Here is an 18288-nt window from a genome sequence, read left to right as displayed (position 1 = left end):
TGCCGAGCCCCCCCCCCCCGCCCGCAGCACCCGGCTGTCCCCGCTGACAGCCATGGCGCTGCTGGAGCTCGTGATGCAGGGACTCGCCTTGTTCGGCTTCATCTTGTTCTTCGTCCTGTGGCTCATGCACCTCATGTCCATCATCTACGTGTAAGTCCGGCTCGCTAAACAAGGCTAGCTCCAGCTAACCTTTCACATCGTGATCAGTGAGCGGAGTCAGGTGCTAGGCTAGGCTAGGCTAGCAGCACCTGGCTAATTGGGAAGCAGAACGGCGTTTCTCTTTGATGTCGTGGTGCTTGCTGCTCAGATATAACATGGATTTTTTTATTTTATTTTTTACAGAAAATTCGCTTGTGAATGGGTTAATGGCGTGATAATTTTCTGTGTCCAAGCGATTAGCTGTTGGGCGTTTTCCTGGTCAGCTGCTAGACGTTTATCTCTGTAGCCTCCTGGAAGCTAATTTACTCGGTCGGTTCGTTTCATCAGCTGGGACAGGTTGTAACAGAACACGGAGGGTCCTGGTTCTGATTCGTGACGTTTCCTGCGTAACATTTCACGCCGGATTCTGTTTTCCAAACTTATGATTTATTTTCGTCATATAATTTTTTTTGCTGTTCTCTCTCTAGAAACATATTAAAGTCATTACTGTTGTGGGTTATGACGTGGACGTCAGTTCGGCGTAGCACAAGTTCACGTAATGGCATTTAAAACTCCCCGAAACACGAACGTCCTGCGTGGATTCCGCAGGCAGTCAGACGGGATCCTTCGTGGGAGAGATGCTGTTTCTGTGAAGCTGGAATCGTTTCAAGTTCGTTGGGCAACAAAGGTTTTCCCGCAACTGTTTCCCAAACAGGTCTTTAGGTGTGACTCCTAAAATAGCAATGTCAAAATCAGCTTTCAACGTTTTTAATTGGAGAGTGAATATATATTTTTTTGCTGGCTGAATTAATTAAAGATTTCAACCTTTTTCGTCTAATTTCTTACCAGCAGAACTACTGACGGCCGTCTCGATTTGGATTGTATGTAATAAGCTTCGGTAAAGTTAAAATATAAGGGAATAAATATTAAGGTCAATTTAGGTTCCACGCTAGTCAAGACCTGTCCTTCCACAGAGATGAAGCGCTCTTTTTATTGATAAACCAGATAGTTGTAATGATTTGTCATTTGCATTATCAGCACCTGCAGGTTTTTTTTGTTTATTTATTCAATTAGTCATCTTGATCTCGCATGTGATTTATTAAGCCTGACAGAGAAAGGAATGAGGAAGTGTTTGCGTAAGATGGACTCGAGTGGCAGCAGTTACGCATTTATAGAAATCGAGGTTCGTTTGTCCAGAAATTAATTCTGGATTTCCCCGTGAAATAGTCGTCAAAGTTCCCCGAAACGTCAGAAAATGTGATTGGAAGGCACTTTAGAGGGAAAAAAAAAAAGAGATGCTGCCGGGTGTTTCCAGTTATTCAACACCGTTATTTGAAAAATGACCAGAAACATGAAATTCATTATCAAAATATTTACAGATCAATTTGATATCAGTTGTATAATAATAATGGTTTGTTTGTTTTTCCACTCCAATATGGATAATATACAAGTTCTGATTAGTCAACTATAGATGAATTACCTCTTCTTTTTTATTATAGATTGTTCACTAAACTGGTCTCATGTTGATCAATAAAACTGAAATATCTGTTTTAAAAAAAAAGAAAAATTAACAATTTAGAAATGTCCAGAAAGACAGCTTGAGTTGAGATGGGCCAGCTCTCATTATGTATGATGTTTATTAGCAAAATCTATTATTGATCAGCAGTTAATAACCAAATCGCTCTGTTTAATTGATCTATTAAAAGTGTTTTTACTGACAACTGCAGTCGTTAAATAATTCCCACTCCTTCCAATTCTGGAATATTCCATGATGTACTTGCTGCATTTTCCTTTTTCACATCTCACCAGAGATTTTCCTTTTAAGGATTTCCTGACGTTACAGCCGCTTGATGTAATCAGGCAGAAGACGATTAGTACTTCATGAGAGTCAGAATTAAGATTCTGTTGCTGACCCCTTAACCTCTCCATCTCTGTCAGGCGCCTCCACCTTCACAAGAAAAGGTCGGAGGTCAAACAGCCGTTTGTGCAGCTGGGAGTGTCTTTGCTGAAGCCTCTGAAAGGCATCGACCCGAACCTGATCTCCAATCTGGAGACATTTTTTACACTGGATTATCCCAAGGTGAGGCAGATTTATTTAACGACCCCCCCCCCCCTCAAATTTCAGCGCCTGAATCTCGGCTCCGGTCTAACCAAACCTGGTCTGGTTCTTGTTTTCGCAGTACGAGATCTTGCTGTGCATTCAGGATCAACACGATCCAGCTGTTGATGTCTGTAAAAAGTTGTTGGGCAAATATCCCAAAGTTGATGCTCGATTATTCATCGGTGAGCCCTTTGCATCGTGTATTTCTTGGTTCTTCCATTCTCACCTTTATTTATTTATTTTTTTTACATAGCTTCTTTGCCGTTAAGGTTAACGCGAGATGATCTTTGGTTCTCAGGGGGGAAAAAAGTCGGCATCAACCCCAAGATCAATAATCTGATGCCGGGCTATGAGGGCGCCCGATACGACCTGGTGTGGATCTGCGACAGTGGCATCAGCGGTCAGTCAGACTATTGTTTTTGGCTGATCTCGAGATAACTTTTGATGAATTGTTAATGCTAAGCCGTGTCTTTTGTGAGACAGTGAAACCCGACACCTTGATAGACATGACCAATCAAATGACGGAGAAGGTGGGATTGGTGCACGGCTTGCCATATGTCGCCGACCGCCAAGGTTTCGCTGCCACACTGGAGCAGGTAAGGTGAACAAGCCGGGTTGTACGTTTGGAGTAAGTCTTCATTAGGTTGAAACGCTAAGAGCAATACTTACACCGGGGGGGGCGGGGGGGGGGGGGGGGGGGGGGTTGGTACAGCCCTTATTGTGAGCACGTGTCCTTAAGCGGGGTACTTTACCCCAATTTGCTCCTAGGGCACCTGCTATATGAAAGGACAGTGTCAGCGAGGATGAAAGGAAAGGTCTACAAGACAGTGGTGTGTCCAGCCATGATGGACGGCTCTGAGGAAAAGACAGGAGGCGGAGCTAGAAGTGGAGGAGATGAAGGTGCTGAGGTTCTCCTTGGGAGTGACCGGGTTGGATAGGATTAGACATGAGACAATAAGAGTGACAGTGAAGGTTAGGCGTTTTGGAGACGTGGTCAGAGAGGACAGACTTTGATGGGTTGGACATGTCCAGATGAGAGACGGGGACTATATCGGTAGAAGGATGCTGAGGATGGAGCTGCCAGGGAACAGGGCTAGAGGACGACCCAGGAGAAGAGACATGGACGTAGTGAGGGAGGACATGAGAGCGGCTGGTGTCGGGGAGGACGATGCAAAGGACAGGGTGAAGTGGAGAAAGCCGAAAGGACAGGAGTAGGAGTTGCTCCCAGGGCACCCTTTGATTTAACTAATGCTAATTTAACATGGATAGTTTTTTTAGCTTTACCGATGCTGAAGGACAAGGAAACGGTTTTTACCTTTCATGACGCTGTCCTGTTTACAGGTATTAGTGATGCTAATGTTTGCTGTCTGTTTACAGGTATTTGTGATGCTAATGTTTGCTGTCTGTTTACAGGTATTAGTGATGCTAATGTTTGCTGTCTGTTTACAGGTATATTTAATGATGCTAATAGCTGCTGTCCTGTTTTACAGGTGTACTTCGGGACGTCACACCCTCGCTCCTACATTTCCGCTAATGTAACTGGCATAAAATGCGTCACGGGAATGTCGTGTCTGATGAGGAAGGACGTGCTGGATCAGGCGGGAGGACTGGTCGCCTTCGCTCAGTACATCGCGGAGGATTACTTCATGGCTAAAGCCATTGCTGACAGGTTAGCATATTATCAGTAGGACTTGTATTATTGTTGCTGGTATTGTTTTTATGTGATTGTTCCCCCCCCCCCCCCCCCCTGCCTCTCTTCTCAGAGGCTGGAAATTTTCCATGGCGACTCAGGTTGCACTGCAGAATTCAGGGTCGTACTCCATTGGCCAGTTCCAGTCCCGCATGATCAGGTGACCTCAGAGCTATCGATCATTTTGTTTGTAACCAAGTTTCATCAGTTCTCATTCGCAGATGACACGGTTTCAATCCGGCTCCACCAAGCTGTAACGATAATCATATGTTTGGGTGGTGTAGAGGTTAGCGCCGTTGCATCGCAGCAAGAAGGTCACGAGTTCAAATGCCAGCATTACCAACATCGCCTTTCTGTGTAGAGATGATGATGATGCTCTTCTTCTTTATGTGATCAAATATTTAAATGACTGTTTTTATTGTAATTATTTTGCAGGTTTCCAGTTGCATCTATATTTATACTGCTCATAGAGAGCGTGCTGTTGCTAGTGAACGTAGTCAAAGCTTACTTTGCACGTAGATCTCTCCTTTTTTGTGAAGCTCAGCATTTCTGTGGAATAGCCATTTTATGAACGATTTGTAATAATAATTGATTAAATATTGAGCTGAACTCTTTTTTTTTTTTTTCTTCTTTTTTTTTTTTATGCTTGTATTGATTCCAGGTGGACTAAGCTGCGGATCAATATGCTTCCTGGAACTGTGCTCGAACCGGTCTCGGAGTGCTTCCTCGCCAGCCTCATCATTGGCTGGGCTGCACATTATGTGTTCAGGTATGCAGCCAATCACAGCCAGCGGGCAGCTGGCGCTGCTGTCAGAGCAGGAATCTGGATTGTTTGGTTTGATGAGGTCAGAGTAGAAATGACGGCTGTTTGATGAAGCCTGAGATTCTGATGATGCGTTTTATTATGTTTTCTGATTGTGTTTTGAGCCTTTTGTCTATTAATGAAACACATAAAATGTTAAAATGTTTGCGCTGCAGGTGGGACATGATGGTCTTCTTCATGTGCCACTGTCTCGCCTGGTTTCTATCCGACTACGTCCAGCTGACAGGCGTTCAGGTAAGCATACTAAGAATAATAAAACGTGCTTAACCTTTTACTCTTTCAAACTTTTTTTTCACAGAACTTTCAACAAACCTTTTTTTTTCCATTTGATACAGAAAGTGCTGGCTGTTTAGATTTACTGTGTGCGACGCCTTATTTTATGTTTAAGTGTGATGAGTTTTATTTGATAAACACGATAACAAATGTAATCAGATTTGTGTATTTCTATTCTATAAAAAAATGTTTATCAAAATTGTACAAATTCAGTTTATTAAACATAATTACCAAAGACAAATTAGAAATGCAATATTTTTATTTAATTTAAGTCACAATAAAAGGAATATTTTTCATTGCAATAACAGCATTGTAAATTAACAAAATAAAGGCTGTAATGACGGTCTGGTGCTGCATCTCGTGCTTTTGGAGCGTTGTCCTTCGACTGCGACGGACCTCTAAATGTGAAATTGTAACTTTTGATGTGGTCGTCCTGCAGGGTGGTCCTCTGTGCTTCTCAAAGTTAGACTTTGCAGTGGCGTGGTTCATCAGAGAGTCGATGGCGGTGCAGATCTTTCTCTCCGCTCTGTGGGACCCAACTATCAGTTGGAGGACCGGGCGGTACCGGCTACGCTGTGGCGGCACCGCCGACGAGATCCTGGATGTCTAGTTACCATGACAACCTCATCCTCATAGAAAGGGGAACAGAAGAGTGAAAGAGACTGACTTTTTTTTTTTTTTTTTAAGAGAAACTGAAGAGAATGTTTTTCTGAGTGTGTGTGTATGTGTGCGTATTTTTTTTAATCTATTTGTTGTTGTTTTTTGGTGCTAAAACCAAACTATCCCAGAACAAGCCAATGAAAGTACAGGATGGAAAAAAGAAAAAAACGGGAAGGCGTGGCTTATCGCACTTAATCACACTGAATATCGTAATAGAGAGGAAGCCACCAACCAATGGGGTTGTGGTTGCTTCTCATAGGTTGGTTTTGTTTTCTGTCAACAGTTTGTGCGGAAGGATATTTATGCGAAAATAAATGTTTGAATTCAGAAGAACGTCTTTGTTTTAAAACATGTATTTATTCAGTTGTTTAAATGTCTTCAGGTGTCGGATATGAAATGTTACTTCTTCCATAATTCTTGAGGAACACTTTAAGTTAATAAGATTTTTTTTTTAGCCAAAATGTGTTAAAACTATAAACTTAGAGGATAAGAAAACAACATGTTTTGTGATGGTCCACTGAGTTATTCACCAAAGGAAAACTAACTGGGGAATTTTTCTTCTGTTTGTGAAAATGTATTTGTTCAGGTCAAAAGAAAAAAAGCCAACACTGCAAGCCAAACACGGGTTTGAATTCTGATCAATGTATTCATCTGATCATCAAATATTTTGTCTTGTACAATAAATTTATTTTATATAAGTTCATTAAAGATTAAAAAAAAAAAATCTAAGTCAGTAAACAGTTAAACTATTTTGTAATTTCAGAATTTCACTTCTATGTAAGTTTTGGGAAGCAACTGTGTGAATGTTTTTGTAAAATATGAGCCTTGTTTAAGTTCTGAAACTTTATGTAGGTAATAAAAGAAAAAAACAACGAAAATATGATCTTTGTCTCAGTTTAAATCTTCACGTTTCTTTTGGTCAAATTAAATAACGTTAAAAAAAGTATCCAAATGATATATTGTTTTCCTTAATTGTAAAACTTTAACTTTCCTGGAAGAAAAAAATATCAAAGGGGCCAAGTGCATTGCCAGTGAAAAATCCTTGCTGTACTCGCTTTGCGTTGTGCATTCATTTTATTGTTTTCAAACTTGTTTTTAGTCTCGGGCCACCAGTGACTGGCCAATCAATCGGTTGGCTCCTGTCTGCTTTTTAGGATTATGGACTCCTTTCTTGTGTAAAAAAAACGCCTGAAAAACGTGACAGGCGGTACGAGAGAAGAGAGAAGTGTCGCAGCAATCTCTGAAGTTTGGTCGTAACATTTCAAAAAACAACTAAAACACGGGACCAAAAAATGACATGAAATTACACATATCTGAAGTTTTGTGTTACAGTCTGTATGCGTGTGAATGTGGATGATCACTGGTTTGTATTTTTATTGTTATTTTTTTAAAGCTGCGTTGTTGCATCACTGTTGGCAGTTCGTGTAGCCGATGGGGGTTTGGGTGATGAGATGAGCTGCAGATCGGACGAACCCCTGTCACCATTGTCCAATAGGATCAGCAGGATTCTTCTTTGTTTATTTTTATTTTTTTGTCATCTGTTGTGTGCAAACTGGCCAGTCAGTGGAGTTGTGTAGACAGAGGAACAATAAAGTTTTATTGATTCAAAGCTGAACTTGTCTGCTGAAAATTCCAACTGTGAGGACAAATAAACGGCGAAGGCATTGGCTGTCAGATGGTTTATTGATTCATGCTACAGCTTCCTGTCAACCAAATCTAAAGAAACGTCAAACAAGCGGCAATTGAAGGCCCCACCCCCTTTATGCACTGGCTCAATGTTAAAGTTTTTATTTATTTATTCTAGTCCCACAAACACAAGTTACAATCATGTAGAAACAGTTTAAACACGCTGAAACATTAAGTAACCTGTACAATAAACTCTTGCTTTCACATCGTCACATTACGAGTTTTACTACTTTCAGCAGAATACATCACGCGTTTAAAATTGCATCCTTTGAGTTCAGGTGCAGGGAAAGTTTAAAAACTTTGCATTGCATCCTAGTCGGCAACAGATTTAAAATAATCATCATCCATGATCATCTGTGTGACTATGTACGTATTTTGTGGCACACAAATGTCTGAAATTACTCGATGAACTCTGTTCAATATTTTTTTTTACATCACTGAGTCACTAGATTTGGATCATTAGATTTGTTGTAGGAAACTGCTTTGGTTTTGATCGATTATCCCACAGCTGAGATTGTCTGGTATGATGGAAACGTGTGGTTACATGTTCAACTACACATATAGCACCTTGAAAGAGAAGGCGAGAGAACACAGATCGAATGAAAATAAAATGCACTTCAGGTGAAAGAAGTTATTCCACAGAAGAATAATTGACCCAATAAAAAGGCACCAAAACCTTTTCTTGGTTTGACCCCGCCCCTCGCTTTGTTGATGGATTCGTCCTTCATCTTAATTATAAAGAAAAACCCGGAAAAAAATGCTACTTAAAAAAGAAGCCATTTAGAAACAATGTGCTGGAACGATGACAAAATAAAATGAAAAACCAAAATTTGAGGGATTGATTCATATAAAATGTTTCAGCAGGTTTTTTGGTTTTTTTAGGTTAGAGCCAATGATATAAAAAAGAACGAGCTGACATTTATTAAATATATTTTAATAGAAAAAAAAAAAGGTTGGGCATTTGATCAACCAATCACAGCTCAGCTTGATACACACAGATATACAGTAATATATACACACGTAACACACACACACAGGTTGGCCACATGCCTTAAGAGTTGTGTTGTACACTATAAATACATCCATGATTTTAAAGAAAACCTTCCCAAAAATATGTATACCAGCAATACGACTATAACAAACAATCGTTTTAACTAAGTGGAAAAAAGTCTATAATCCAAAATGAAAAAACCCACCACCAAAACTCCGCTAACATCACATAGAAATTCAATAACCAGCTGAGTAGTCGAGAAAAATAAGGCACAGAAAGAGGTTTAGATCGCAGCCAATAATAATAATACAGGAATGAACAAGAAGAGCCAATTAAATTCAGTGCCAAAGGTAAATTGCTCAAGATTTGAATAGTGTGTGAAAATCTTAGCAAAAACTACAAAATTTTAGACCTTTTTTTTTTAGAGGTTTACCGACTGGAAGTTGAGAATTTAAAATTTTATTTTATAGTAAAATAAATCTATGATTATTTGAGAAGAGCGAATTAATTTATTTTGCCAACTTATTCTCAATAAATAACAACATTGGTGTTTCCAAGTTGAGAAACTGAATGTAAAAGAAAAAACAAACAATACCATCATTTGAAGATTTCTGATTAAAAAAAAGCAAGTTTTACTTTAAAATGTTTTTTTCTGCATCACATTTATTAAACATCTAGATGAGAGTCGTTCCACTCACTTTTGCCCCATTTTGTACTCCACTGACCACAATGCATTGCTACGGAGGCTCAGTCTGCTCTGGAATGTGCTCTGTAACCATGGCGATGCCCTCTCAGTGTATTCATGTGTTTGTAGGCACAGAAAACGCTCTGTAGTGTCAGGACTCATCCATTGGTCCAGTTCTTCCCACCGTCGTCAAATCAGAAGCCCTGAAGTTTGAGCGGCTCCGAGGTCCAAAGGTCGGATATCGAGGCGGGAGAGAGAAACCGTTCAAAGTGAAAGGGGACGCCGAGGCCACTTTGTGAGCTTAGAACGCCATTGGTCAGACGTGAACATCCGATGGCGGGCTTGGATGTCAGATGGTAGACTTGGAGAAGGAGACTCGGAGGTGCTGGTTGTGGTCCAGCTGGTGGTCGTGCAGAGCGATCAGAGCCTCGATGGCTTCCTCCACCGATGCCAGCTGCATCAAAGCCATCTTCCTGTCCTTCCTGTGACATCATCAAACACACGACCAAGAGAAAAGGAGGACGATGGGCAGATTGAAGGCAGCAATGTTAGTAAATCTAAATACGAAGGTCCACCTGTAAACGGGTCAGTAGGTCTGGAAACACACACACACACGCACACGCACACACACACACACACACACACACACCTGTTGGTGTCACTTACTGGAAAAACTTGAAGGCTGCTACAGTGAATCCACTGGAGGAGAATAAATCCTTCAACTCTTCCTCACTGACCGATGAGCTGCCAAACAATTATATTCTCATCATTATTGAAATTACTATTATTCTGCACAAAGTACTTCTCGAAAGACTACGCCTGCAAAAGGTTCAAAGCCAAAACAAATAAAAAAACAAAACATCGCATCACTTCTGACGAGGAAATTCATGTAAACAACAACAACTTACGGAATGTTGGACAGGTGCAGTGTCGCAGACGGAGGGAAAATGTTGTTAAAGTTTTTGGACCCCGGCTTTTTGAAACGATGGAGGGAAGAGCCAGAAAAGTCCCGAGTTAACGTCTGTTCTTCTTGCCCTGCCCTGCCACGAGGCAACTGCACCACAGGGTGTTTTGACAGCATCACCCGCATCACGTTGCCATGGAGACGTTGACCGTTCAGGTGACTCATCGCTGCCAGAATGAAAAGTATAGATATATTTTTTTTTAAATACATTAAAAAGTTGTGAAGCCAAATGACATTTACGGTGGCCCAGACAGCTCAAAATACACAAATGCATCTGTAGCAGGCGTCGATTTTATTCTGTTATTACTGCACTGCTCACAGTTCCAGACACGGAACATAATTGTCACTCAAAAGAAAGTTTTATTTTTGAAAATGTGTGGAAATCACCCATACAGCTAGATAGATAGAAATACTGCATATATTACTCCAATCATTAGGTTTAGCCCAATTTAATCTCATAACACGATGCAAATGACTTCCATTAATGTAAGTGAATGTGCGTCGAACCGAGTTGAGCCTGAGTGGCGTCGCTCATCTGAACAAGAGCATTTTCTTTCTTGTTGAAGAGGATTTTCACTCTCTGGACGTCTCCATAAACACCTGACGACACAGAAACACTGACTTCAGATCAGTAGAGAGAGGAAAAAAAAAAAAAACCTGCTGATGTCATCAATTTATTTTATTCACCTAATTGTAAACAAACTCTTAAGCCCGTATATTTTAATGTAAAATGCAAATATTTTTAATATTACATAACACAAATATGTGAAATATAGTCTATCTATTGATATCGTCTATTTGAGGATCAGTATTGACCAACACATGAATAGCAATCAATATTTTCTTACCGAACAGAATGAAGAGGCAATGCGGCGAGACGCTCTGCAGAGACAAACGGTATTACCAAAGTAAGAGGACGGCAGAAATCGCAGACATCTTGAGAACACACTGCTCTGACTGTTGTGTGACTGTTGTGTGACTGTTGTGTGACCTCTGGGTTCAGGTTGGACACCAGCAGGACAGAGTGGACAGCAGGAGGTGCCACCTGCAAGGAGACACGAGGAGGTGACATCAAGGCGCTGGGGATGGCCGTCATTGGCAGACCTGATAACAGACACACAGAACCGTCGTGAAAATAATAAAACTTTATTTACAGCAGAGCGACAAAGAAGGGCACGGAAACGCACGCGCACCCGACTGTCTCACCTGCGTGTTGGTGAAAGGTGGGTGGGAACGCTGATGCTCCGTAAGGAGGGAGAGCTACGCCTGTGACACAGACACCCGAGTCATACATTTGTTGCTAGGCAACGCACGACGTTTGAGCCAGTAAATCATCTACCGGTACATAAAATAGGAATTGACTTTAGCTGTAATGAAACCGTTTAGACCAATGTTACTCGGTAAATATATCACCGCTAGCATTAGCATTAGCGTTAGCACAAGTGCCCTGCTCCTACTGAAGGCAGTGGTGGGGTCCATCTCCCCGGTGGGGAGGTCGGCTCTGGTGAAGTCTCGGCTCTTGTCGTTGTTGTACTTCACATTAAGCGTGCTCAGTTTGGAGAAGTCGATCCTCAGCGTGCAGCAGCCATTGTAGATATTCTGGCCGTCCAGAGACTGAGAGACAGAAAGACAGGAAGCGGCCGTTTGACTGGACTGAACCCCCCCCCGGGTGATTCTGAGTGGGTCAGAGCTGACCCGATGCGTGATGTGTGACTTACAGACTTGGCTTGGTGAGCATGGACAGCCTCACTGAACTGCAGCAAAGCCTGAAACTGATTGTTTCTGGTGAAAGTGATGATCTTCAACACGGAACCAAACTTACTGAAGATCTGAAAACAAAGAAGTGAGTGTTCACTTTTGAGCCGACCACAGATACTAGTACTGCAGCAGCAGGGATCTCGGTTAGATACGGTCGGACAAGAGGAGAAAAGGAGGCGTGTCAATCTGTCTCCAACTGTTTGTCAAGGGTTGCAGTGTTTCTCCAGCTTGTCTGACAGCTGATGTCTAATATGAGGAAGTGGCAAGGCCTCTGGCTAATTCCTGGAGGCATGATGGTATGTCAATGGAAAAGAACAGTCCAGAACACAAGAGTAATGATGACACTACTAGAACAACACAGTACAGAAATACGACAGTACATTATCAAAGTAATGATGAACGACCTGCTGTAGGACCTCCAGGGTCACCGGGTAAAATAGATTCTCCACAATGATTCTTAGGACGGGACTCTGACAGGCAGCTCGACCCTCTCCTCCTGATGCCATGCTCCCAGAATGCACTGCTACTCCACTGATCCCATGCAACGCCGCGCTCTGTCGAACAATTTACACGTGCATATGAAATCATTTGAACAGTTGTTAAGGAGAAATGTCTATTCATTTCTTTTTTTTTTAATATGTTATTAAGTGTCGGGGAGAAATCTGCAGCTCTCACCCGATTGGTCAGGTTGTCTGTCTTGAGCTCACGGTGGGTGGAGTACTGAATGTAGACTGGCTGGTTCCTGATTGTGGGTGGGGCCGAGGCGTAGTAGCTCATCATGGTAACAGCCGCTTCTTCTGACGCCATTTCTAAAAATCCCTAAAATGTCGTTTGTTTTCAATAAACAGATTCTTGCTGTGAGGTGACAGCGGGAACAACTACGCCACAATGCATATTTATTTCATGGGATGATGTTTTCCCCTTACATTTTTTAACTTGCTTTCAGAATAATTATAATCAGTTTGCATCTTATTTACATTTTTTAACGCAGCTCATTAAATGTGTGCCTTATGAACAAATTTTATTAAGAGATTTCCTGTTTTTCTTTACTTTAAGATGCTTCAGAATTTCATTTTATTTTTCGGTTTACTTTGTTTTTCTTCATAAATAGGTTTCAACAACCCAAAGGCATGTTTATATATATATATATATATATATTTACTTTACCTGCTTTTTAGCGTTCAGCGTTATCAGCTTACTGACTCGGCCGAAGGGATGCGCCAGAGCGAGCACTTCCTGTTCAGAGACGTCCACCGGAAGCTGCCGCAGGTGCAGGACCCGGGACGGGAAACACTGAGCACGCTCAGAGACACACGGCCCGTCTGTGCCATCCACTGCAACCAGAGAGGAGTAACCGAGTGCATTTACTGACGTACTATTATTTAGCAGGTTAGCATACCTGGCTAACAGTTAGCAGAATATAATAACGCGCTAACGTTGCTAGCAGGATGCACCGAGGTGTAACGACAGAGAGAGGCGGACCTGTCTCACCTGTTGTGCCTGAGAGTTGGGAGGAGTTCATGTTCGTCGAGCCGGAGGACGTAAACGACGACTCCTGCGGAGCCAGTGTTGATTAACGAAACAATTACTGATTGGTCTATCAAGCAGTGGCTTCAGTTCAGCGCCAAAGTGTTTAAAAATCTTTATTATTGGTCTTTTTACGTGATTTATCGTTCAGTTTACATGAAGAAAAATGCGTAAACAATCTACGGCAAACACGTGGGGACATTGTTAAGTCAAAACCAGGAAATCAATCGTTTGTTTGTTTACATTCGACTATCGCGAGACTTTCAGTGAATCAAATCCCGTCGATGTTTCCGTCACTTAAAAACCAGAAACAGACAAAAAGAAAACAGGCAAAGCGAGGCGCGGGAGACCGGATGTCGAGGAGATTGCGTGGCGGGCGAGTGTTACTGTGACGTAAACAACAACAAACACGGGCTACGGGTCGACGCCACGGGCACACGCAGGTGTGGTTCAGTCGCCAAGGAAACGAGATAAAGAAGATAAACAACGGTGAGAAGATTCGGGGCGGTTTCCTGCGCTCACCCGTCCATGGCCCGCGAGGAGTAAGAGAAGGAGGAAGGGCAGAGGAAGAGCTATTTCGGTCCGCGATCCCACCTCAGCCAGACAGCAACCATGGAGAACACGGAGATCACTTCCTGTTTGGTGACGTAACGGGAGAACATGGCGGCGGACACGCCTTAAAGAAATCGATAATTAATAATAGAATAGCATATTTAAATATTTAAATATTACGAAATTGTATTCAAGTAAATAATAGTATAACCCTGTCCTTATTTCAAATATGTTAATATATTTATATTAAATATATGCAGTGATTTAATAACATTTTAGAATATAGATGGTTTTGAGAACAGATCATTTATCACTGAATTCTTCTTTGGAGGAAAATTAAATTTTCAGAGTATGAAACTCTGACGTATGTAAGCCCGTTTCCCGCCACATGAAAAAAACCCGTCTCTTGCTATGTGATTATAAAATTACGGAGCGGTGAAGAGACGTTACGTTTTTCTCTCCAGTAGGGGGCGGTATGCACCTTCATATCGTATGCTATCCGTCATTCATGAAGAAGAGAAGAAGAAGAAGAAGAAGAAGTAGGTGAGAGGTGAAGAAGACGACGACAGTTCTTCGTTGTTAAATATCTAGTCGCCTGGTCGTCGTTTCATCAACAGAATCAAGTATGCTGCAAAACACGGGGTGAGTCAAACTACGGGAGCCGCAAAGAAACAACGTTATTTCGCTACTGTTCAAAAGGTTTAGTTTTTTTAGATGAATATTTTGACATACGACATAGATATTCGTACAATGTTTGACGACTGGTTCTTCATATAATGGTGTCGAGTCTCCTGTCGTCACAACTCCATCCAGTCAGCCATCCGCAGTGTCCTGAACATGACGTCACAGACTGGTTCATGTACAGAGAATCAATTTGTAGTTTGTGAGCTTTAGTTCAGCTAAGTATTCACTAAAAAATACTTCAAAGTGCTACTGCTTATATCCCATGCCTTTATTGATACCAGGTTCAAGTTGCTTGGAGGTGGGTTCAGCAGATGTCTGGAAAAATGCATTTATTTAACCTGCTTTTCACTTTTCGGAATCAATAGAGCACAGGAGCGTTAAGTAATTGATCAAGACAGTGAATCAATAAAAGACACTCAAGCTCTGCTGAGATGAAATTATGTTAATTACCTAAATATCATGAATAAAATATTTTATGCCTTCTTTTTAAGGTCGCCTGGAGCGGGCAAGTGTTAGGGGAAACACAATATTAATGATTACATTTGTATTAGAAACAAAGATGTTCGTGACAAATTAGCATCCATTTTGGATCATAGTAGCATACACATTGTTACCCTGGCTTAGCACTAAGATTGGGAGCATGTAGCAACCGCTAGCACGCGGTTAGACCTTTGTCGGCATGCTAACTTTTTGATAGCCTGTGTCTGTTTCCATGCAATCTAGCTCTTGTTTTCTCTGCGTTTCAGAAGGTTAGCTGGCTACACGCTATTCATCACCGGGGCGAGTCGAGGGATCGGTAAAGCCATCGCTCTGAAAGCAGCCAGAGACGGGGCTAATGTCGTCATCGCAGCCAAAACCACCGTAGCCCACCCCAAACTACCAGGAACCATCTACACTGCCGCAGAGGAAGGTCTCCTCCCTAAATACTGTGACATTGACATGATGCTGCAGTATAAATACTAATATAAGTATTTTACTTTCGTGCTAATTACCTGGCTGTGTTGGACGTGTTGCGTTCCAGTGGAGGCGGCGGGGGGGAAAGCGATGGCCTGTGCCGTCGACATTCGCGACGAGCGGCAGATTGAGGACGCCGTTCGGAAAGCTGTCGACAAGTTTGGAGGTAAAACATCGTAAAAAATAATCACAATCGACTGAGAAATGAGTCGAAAAGCTACGGACGGAGCTCGGTGAAATTTCTCAGGGAATGTTGGGAATGTCACCGGGAACGGACGATACCATTTGGGTGATGCCCGAGAAGAGATCCTGGATTCGGGATTCATTTAACTTCTTCGTTAACCATGCAGTAAATTGAACTTTAAAATTTAATAAATAAATGCGGGACAATATTTTTTTGTGTAAATCACAATATAAGGGGTCTGGGGTGCTTGGAGGAGGTCTGCGCTCTCCGAGTGCCAGTCCCCCAGCTGGTGACTCGTCCAGTCAGACTTGCTGTCCTGATGGTGACATTATCCCTGTTTTTTTATTTATGGTTGACAGGAATTGACATTCTGGTGAACAACGCGAGCGCCATCAGTCTGACGGGAACTCTGGAGACGCCCATGAAGAAGGTCGACCTGATGCTGGGAATCAACCTGAGAGGAACGTACCTGACGTATGGAACACACACTCGCCGCCAAACACGCCGCGCAGTCCGAACAAGCCTTCGAGTCTCCATGTCCCACCGCAGAATCTCTCTTTGATGTTCTCCGGCCGATGAGCTGCTCAATGCGATGATTTACTGTTCTTAAGTATGAACTCGCCGTCAGGTCGAAGCTGGTCATCCCTCACCTGCTGAAGAGTCGGAGCCCCCACATCCTGAACATCTCGCCTCCTCTCAATCTCAACCCGATCTGGTTCAAGAACCACGCAGGTAACCACGGGGACGTACCGGCCTCCTCCCCGGCGTGCTGTCCGGTCGTAACCGGTTGCTTTTTGTTGTCCAGCGTACACGATGGCGAAGTACGGCATGTCCATGTGTGTCCTGGGAATGGCCGAGGAGTTCAGAGGTCGAATTGCAGTCAACGCTCTCTGGCCTCGAACCGGTTGGTGGCTAGTTATTAGCATGCTAAAAGGATTCTCATGGACACTCACCCGGCCCAAATGCTGCTCTTAACTTTTCGTTGTTGCCATAGCGATCCAGACGGCAGCGATGGACATGCTGGGTGGAGAAGGCATTGGGAAGCAGTGTCGTACGGTGGACATCATGGCGGATGCCGCCTACGCCCTCCTGTCTCGGACGGACGCCGGCACGGGTCACTTCCTGCTGGACGAAGACGTCCTGAATCAGGAAGGAATCAGAGACTTCGACCAGTATGCCGTCAGCCCAGGTAAGAGCGTGCTGACTGAAACAGCGCTCGCCTAGCGTTCTCACAGATAGTCACGTGATGCTTGTTCTGCTCTGTAATTGGTCGACAGGCCACCCCCTGCTTCCAGACTTCTTCTTAGACGAGGCGCCAGAGTCGTTGGTTAAAAAGATGGAGGAGCATGGTGAATACTGCAAATACTACTGCTACCACAGATACTAGTGTCATCTGGGTGAGGCCGAAACGATCTGCTCTTTGTCTCCATGTTGCTAGGGGCAACTCCAGCCTTCAAACCGCCATCATCATCATCATCATCATCGGCCACTCCTTCCTCCAGTGGACCAATAGAAATCACATTTGACGCAATCAGAGCTGCCATCAACGAAGACGTTGTCAAATCAACGCAGGGCGTTTTTCAGTTCGACCTATCAGGTAACGACAGGAGACTATGCTCATTTAAGGAGATCCTGTGGGCGTGTCATTCACGCCTGTTGCGTCCATTAGGTGAGCATGCGGGCGTTTGGTTTCTGGACTTGAAGACCGGTTCCGGTCTCGCGGGACAAGGCCAGCCGGCAGACAAAGCCGACGTCGTCATGGTGATGGACTCCAGCGACTTCACCAAGATGTTTGCAGGTGAGCTGTCGAGCAACGACAGAGAGATGATTCACACCGATCTCCGTGGTAACAGCGCTGTCTTTATTTCAGGGAAGCTAAAGCCGACTTTGGCCTTCATGTCAGGAAAGCTGCAGATCAAAGGCGACATGACGCTCGCCATCAAGCTGGAGCGACTGATGGGTCGTATGAATAAGGCCAAACTGTGACACTGGAGGCCCCCCACCACAGGTCGTCCCACGGCCCGCCTTCCTCTGCCTCTGATTGGTTGCCTTCTCGAGTTGGGTTCGAGCACTAATGACTGAACAGAAAGCGGCTGTTATTGTGACTCTGGTGGTGTCTGTGTTTACCGGGGAGGCCCCGGCTCCCAGCTAAATGTCCATCTAATGATGAGATACAGTGAGAAAATCTTTTATGTGCATATTTTCTAAGGGGCTGAATGAATAAACCAGTGGAAAGTATATTCACATACGTCTTATTTTTTTGTGAATCGTGCTAATTTTACCAGCACTAACATGGCCATCCTTTCCCGTGTCTTTCTCGTCCATCAACAAAGGTGCAGCAGCTCCATCCCCTGATCGTCAGTGAAGTTAAAAATAATTAAACTGGAGTTTCAAGCAGCTCTCTTCTACTAACAGAACTTTTTGTTGGTTGTTTTAAGATCTCCGTTTGCAGTGCGAACATCCCACCACTCTCAATGCGTTAATGACCTCACAGGAGAGGGAAGCAAATGTAATGTCATACCTGTTCTTAAGAGAAACTCTGTCTTAACATGAATATGAACATTAGCATCAGCTTGGACATAACATGGGCCTGGAATTTATACTGCGGGACAACAATC

General features: G+C 43.1%; 3 protein-coding genes across 3 annotated transcripts; 2 read left to right on the top strand and 1 right to left on the bottom strand.

The window, feature by feature from the left end:
• Positions 1–52: 52 nt before the first annotated feature.
• Positions 53–7354, top strand: ugcg (UDP-glucose ceramide glucosyltransferase). The gene is made up of 10 exons (XM_068753122.1): positions 53–150; positions 2077–2218; positions 2319–2421; positions 2538–2639; positions 2723–2835; positions 3730–3908; positions 4003–4089; positions 4591–4698; positions 4908–4986; positions 5465–7354. The coding sequence occupies exons 1-10, from the start codon at positions 53–55 to the stop codon at positions 5633–5635; spliced, it is 1182 nt and encodes a 393-aa protein (XP_068609223.1). The 3' UTR covers positions 5636–7354.
• Positions 7355–7485: 131 nt separating this feature from the next.
• LOC137908699 (polypyrimidine tract-binding protein 3-like) lies at positions 7486–13880 on the bottom strand. Its single transcript, XM_068753120.1, has 14 exons — positions 13819–13880; positions 13261–13324; positions 12937–13103; positions 12445–12588; positions 12174–12323; positions 11730–11840; positions 11469–11625; positions 11218–11277; positions 11003–11115; positions 10860–10893; positions 10519–10611; positions 9956–10178; positions 9714–9791; positions 7486–9529 (listed from the first exon to the last, which is right to left on the bottom strand). Exons 2-14 carry the CDS (start codon positions 13289–13291, stop codon positions 9397–9399), a joined length of 1494 nt encoding a protein of 497 aa, XP_068609221.1. The 5' UTR covers positions 13292–13324; positions 13819–13880; the 3' UTR covers positions 7486–9396.
• Positions 13844–17909, top strand: hsdl2 (hydroxysteroid dehydrogenase like 2). Its single transcript, XM_068753121.1, has 12 exons — positions 13844–13938; positions 14313–14490; positions 15279–15442; positions 15554–15652; positions 16030–16144; positions 16299–16402; positions 16476–16574; positions 16665–16859; positions 16948–17019; positions 17109–17267; positions 17340–17468; positions 17541–17909. The coding sequence occupies exons 2-12, from the start codon at positions 14474–14476 to the stop codon at positions 17654–17656; spliced, it is 1269 nt and encodes a 422-aa protein (XP_068609222.1). The 5' UTR covers positions 13844–13938; positions 14313–14473; the 3' UTR covers positions 17657–17909.
• Positions 17910–18288: the final 379 nt, after the last annotated feature.

This window comes from Brachionichthys hirsutus, chromosome 19, assembly GCF_040956055.1.
Source record: "Brachionichthys hirsutus isolate HB-005 chromosome 19, CSIRO-AGI_Bhir_v1, whole genome shotgun sequence".
Classification (NCBI taxonomy): Eukaryota; Metazoa; Chordata; class Actinopteri; order Lophiiformes; family Brachionichthyidae; genus Brachionichthys; species Brachionichthys hirsutus.
This window is presented reverse-complemented; position numbering and strand designations above follow the sequence as displayed.

What these genes read in the sequence shown, in the direction of transcription:
- hsdl2 (XM_068753121.1), top strand. An exon ending in TTTTCAGTTCGACCTATCAG is followed by an intron (nt 17,268 to 17,339) that starts GTAACGACAGGA and finishes TGCGTCCATTAG; the next exon opens with GTGAGCATGCGGGCGTTTGG. An exon ending in CTTCACCAAGATGTTTGCAG is followed by an intron (nt 17,469 to 17,540) that starts GTGAGCTGTCGA and finishes TCTTTATTTCAG; the next exon opens with GGAAGCTAAAGCCGACTTTG.
- ugcg (XM_068753122.1), top strand. Translation starts at nt 53, where the DNA reads ATGGCGCTGCTGGAGCTCGTGATGCAGGGACTCGCCTTGTTCGGCTTC. An exon ending in CTCATGTCCATCATCTACGT is followed by an intron (nt 151 to 2,076) that starts GTAAGTCCGGCT and finishes CATCTCTGTCAG; the next exon opens with GCGCCTCCACCTTCACAAGA. An exon ending in TCGCTGCCACACTGGAGCAG is followed by an intron (nt 2,836 to 3,729) that starts GTAAGGTGAACA and finishes CCTGTTTTACAG; the next exon opens with GTGTACTTCGGGACGTCACA.
- LOC137908699 (XM_068753120.1), bottom strand. Translation starts at nt 13,291, where the DNA reads ATGAACTCCTCCCAACTCTCAGGCACAACAG. An exon ending in CAGACAACCTGACCAATCGG is followed by an intron (nt 12,324 to 12,444) that starts GTGAGAGCTGCA and finishes ATTGTTCGACAG; the next exon opens with AGCGCGGCGTTGCATGGGAT. An exon ending in CGCCACTCAGGCTCAACTCG is followed by an intron (nt 10,179 to 10,518) that starts GTTCGACGCACA and finishes TCATTCTGGCAG; the next exon opens with CGATGAGTCACCTGAACGGT.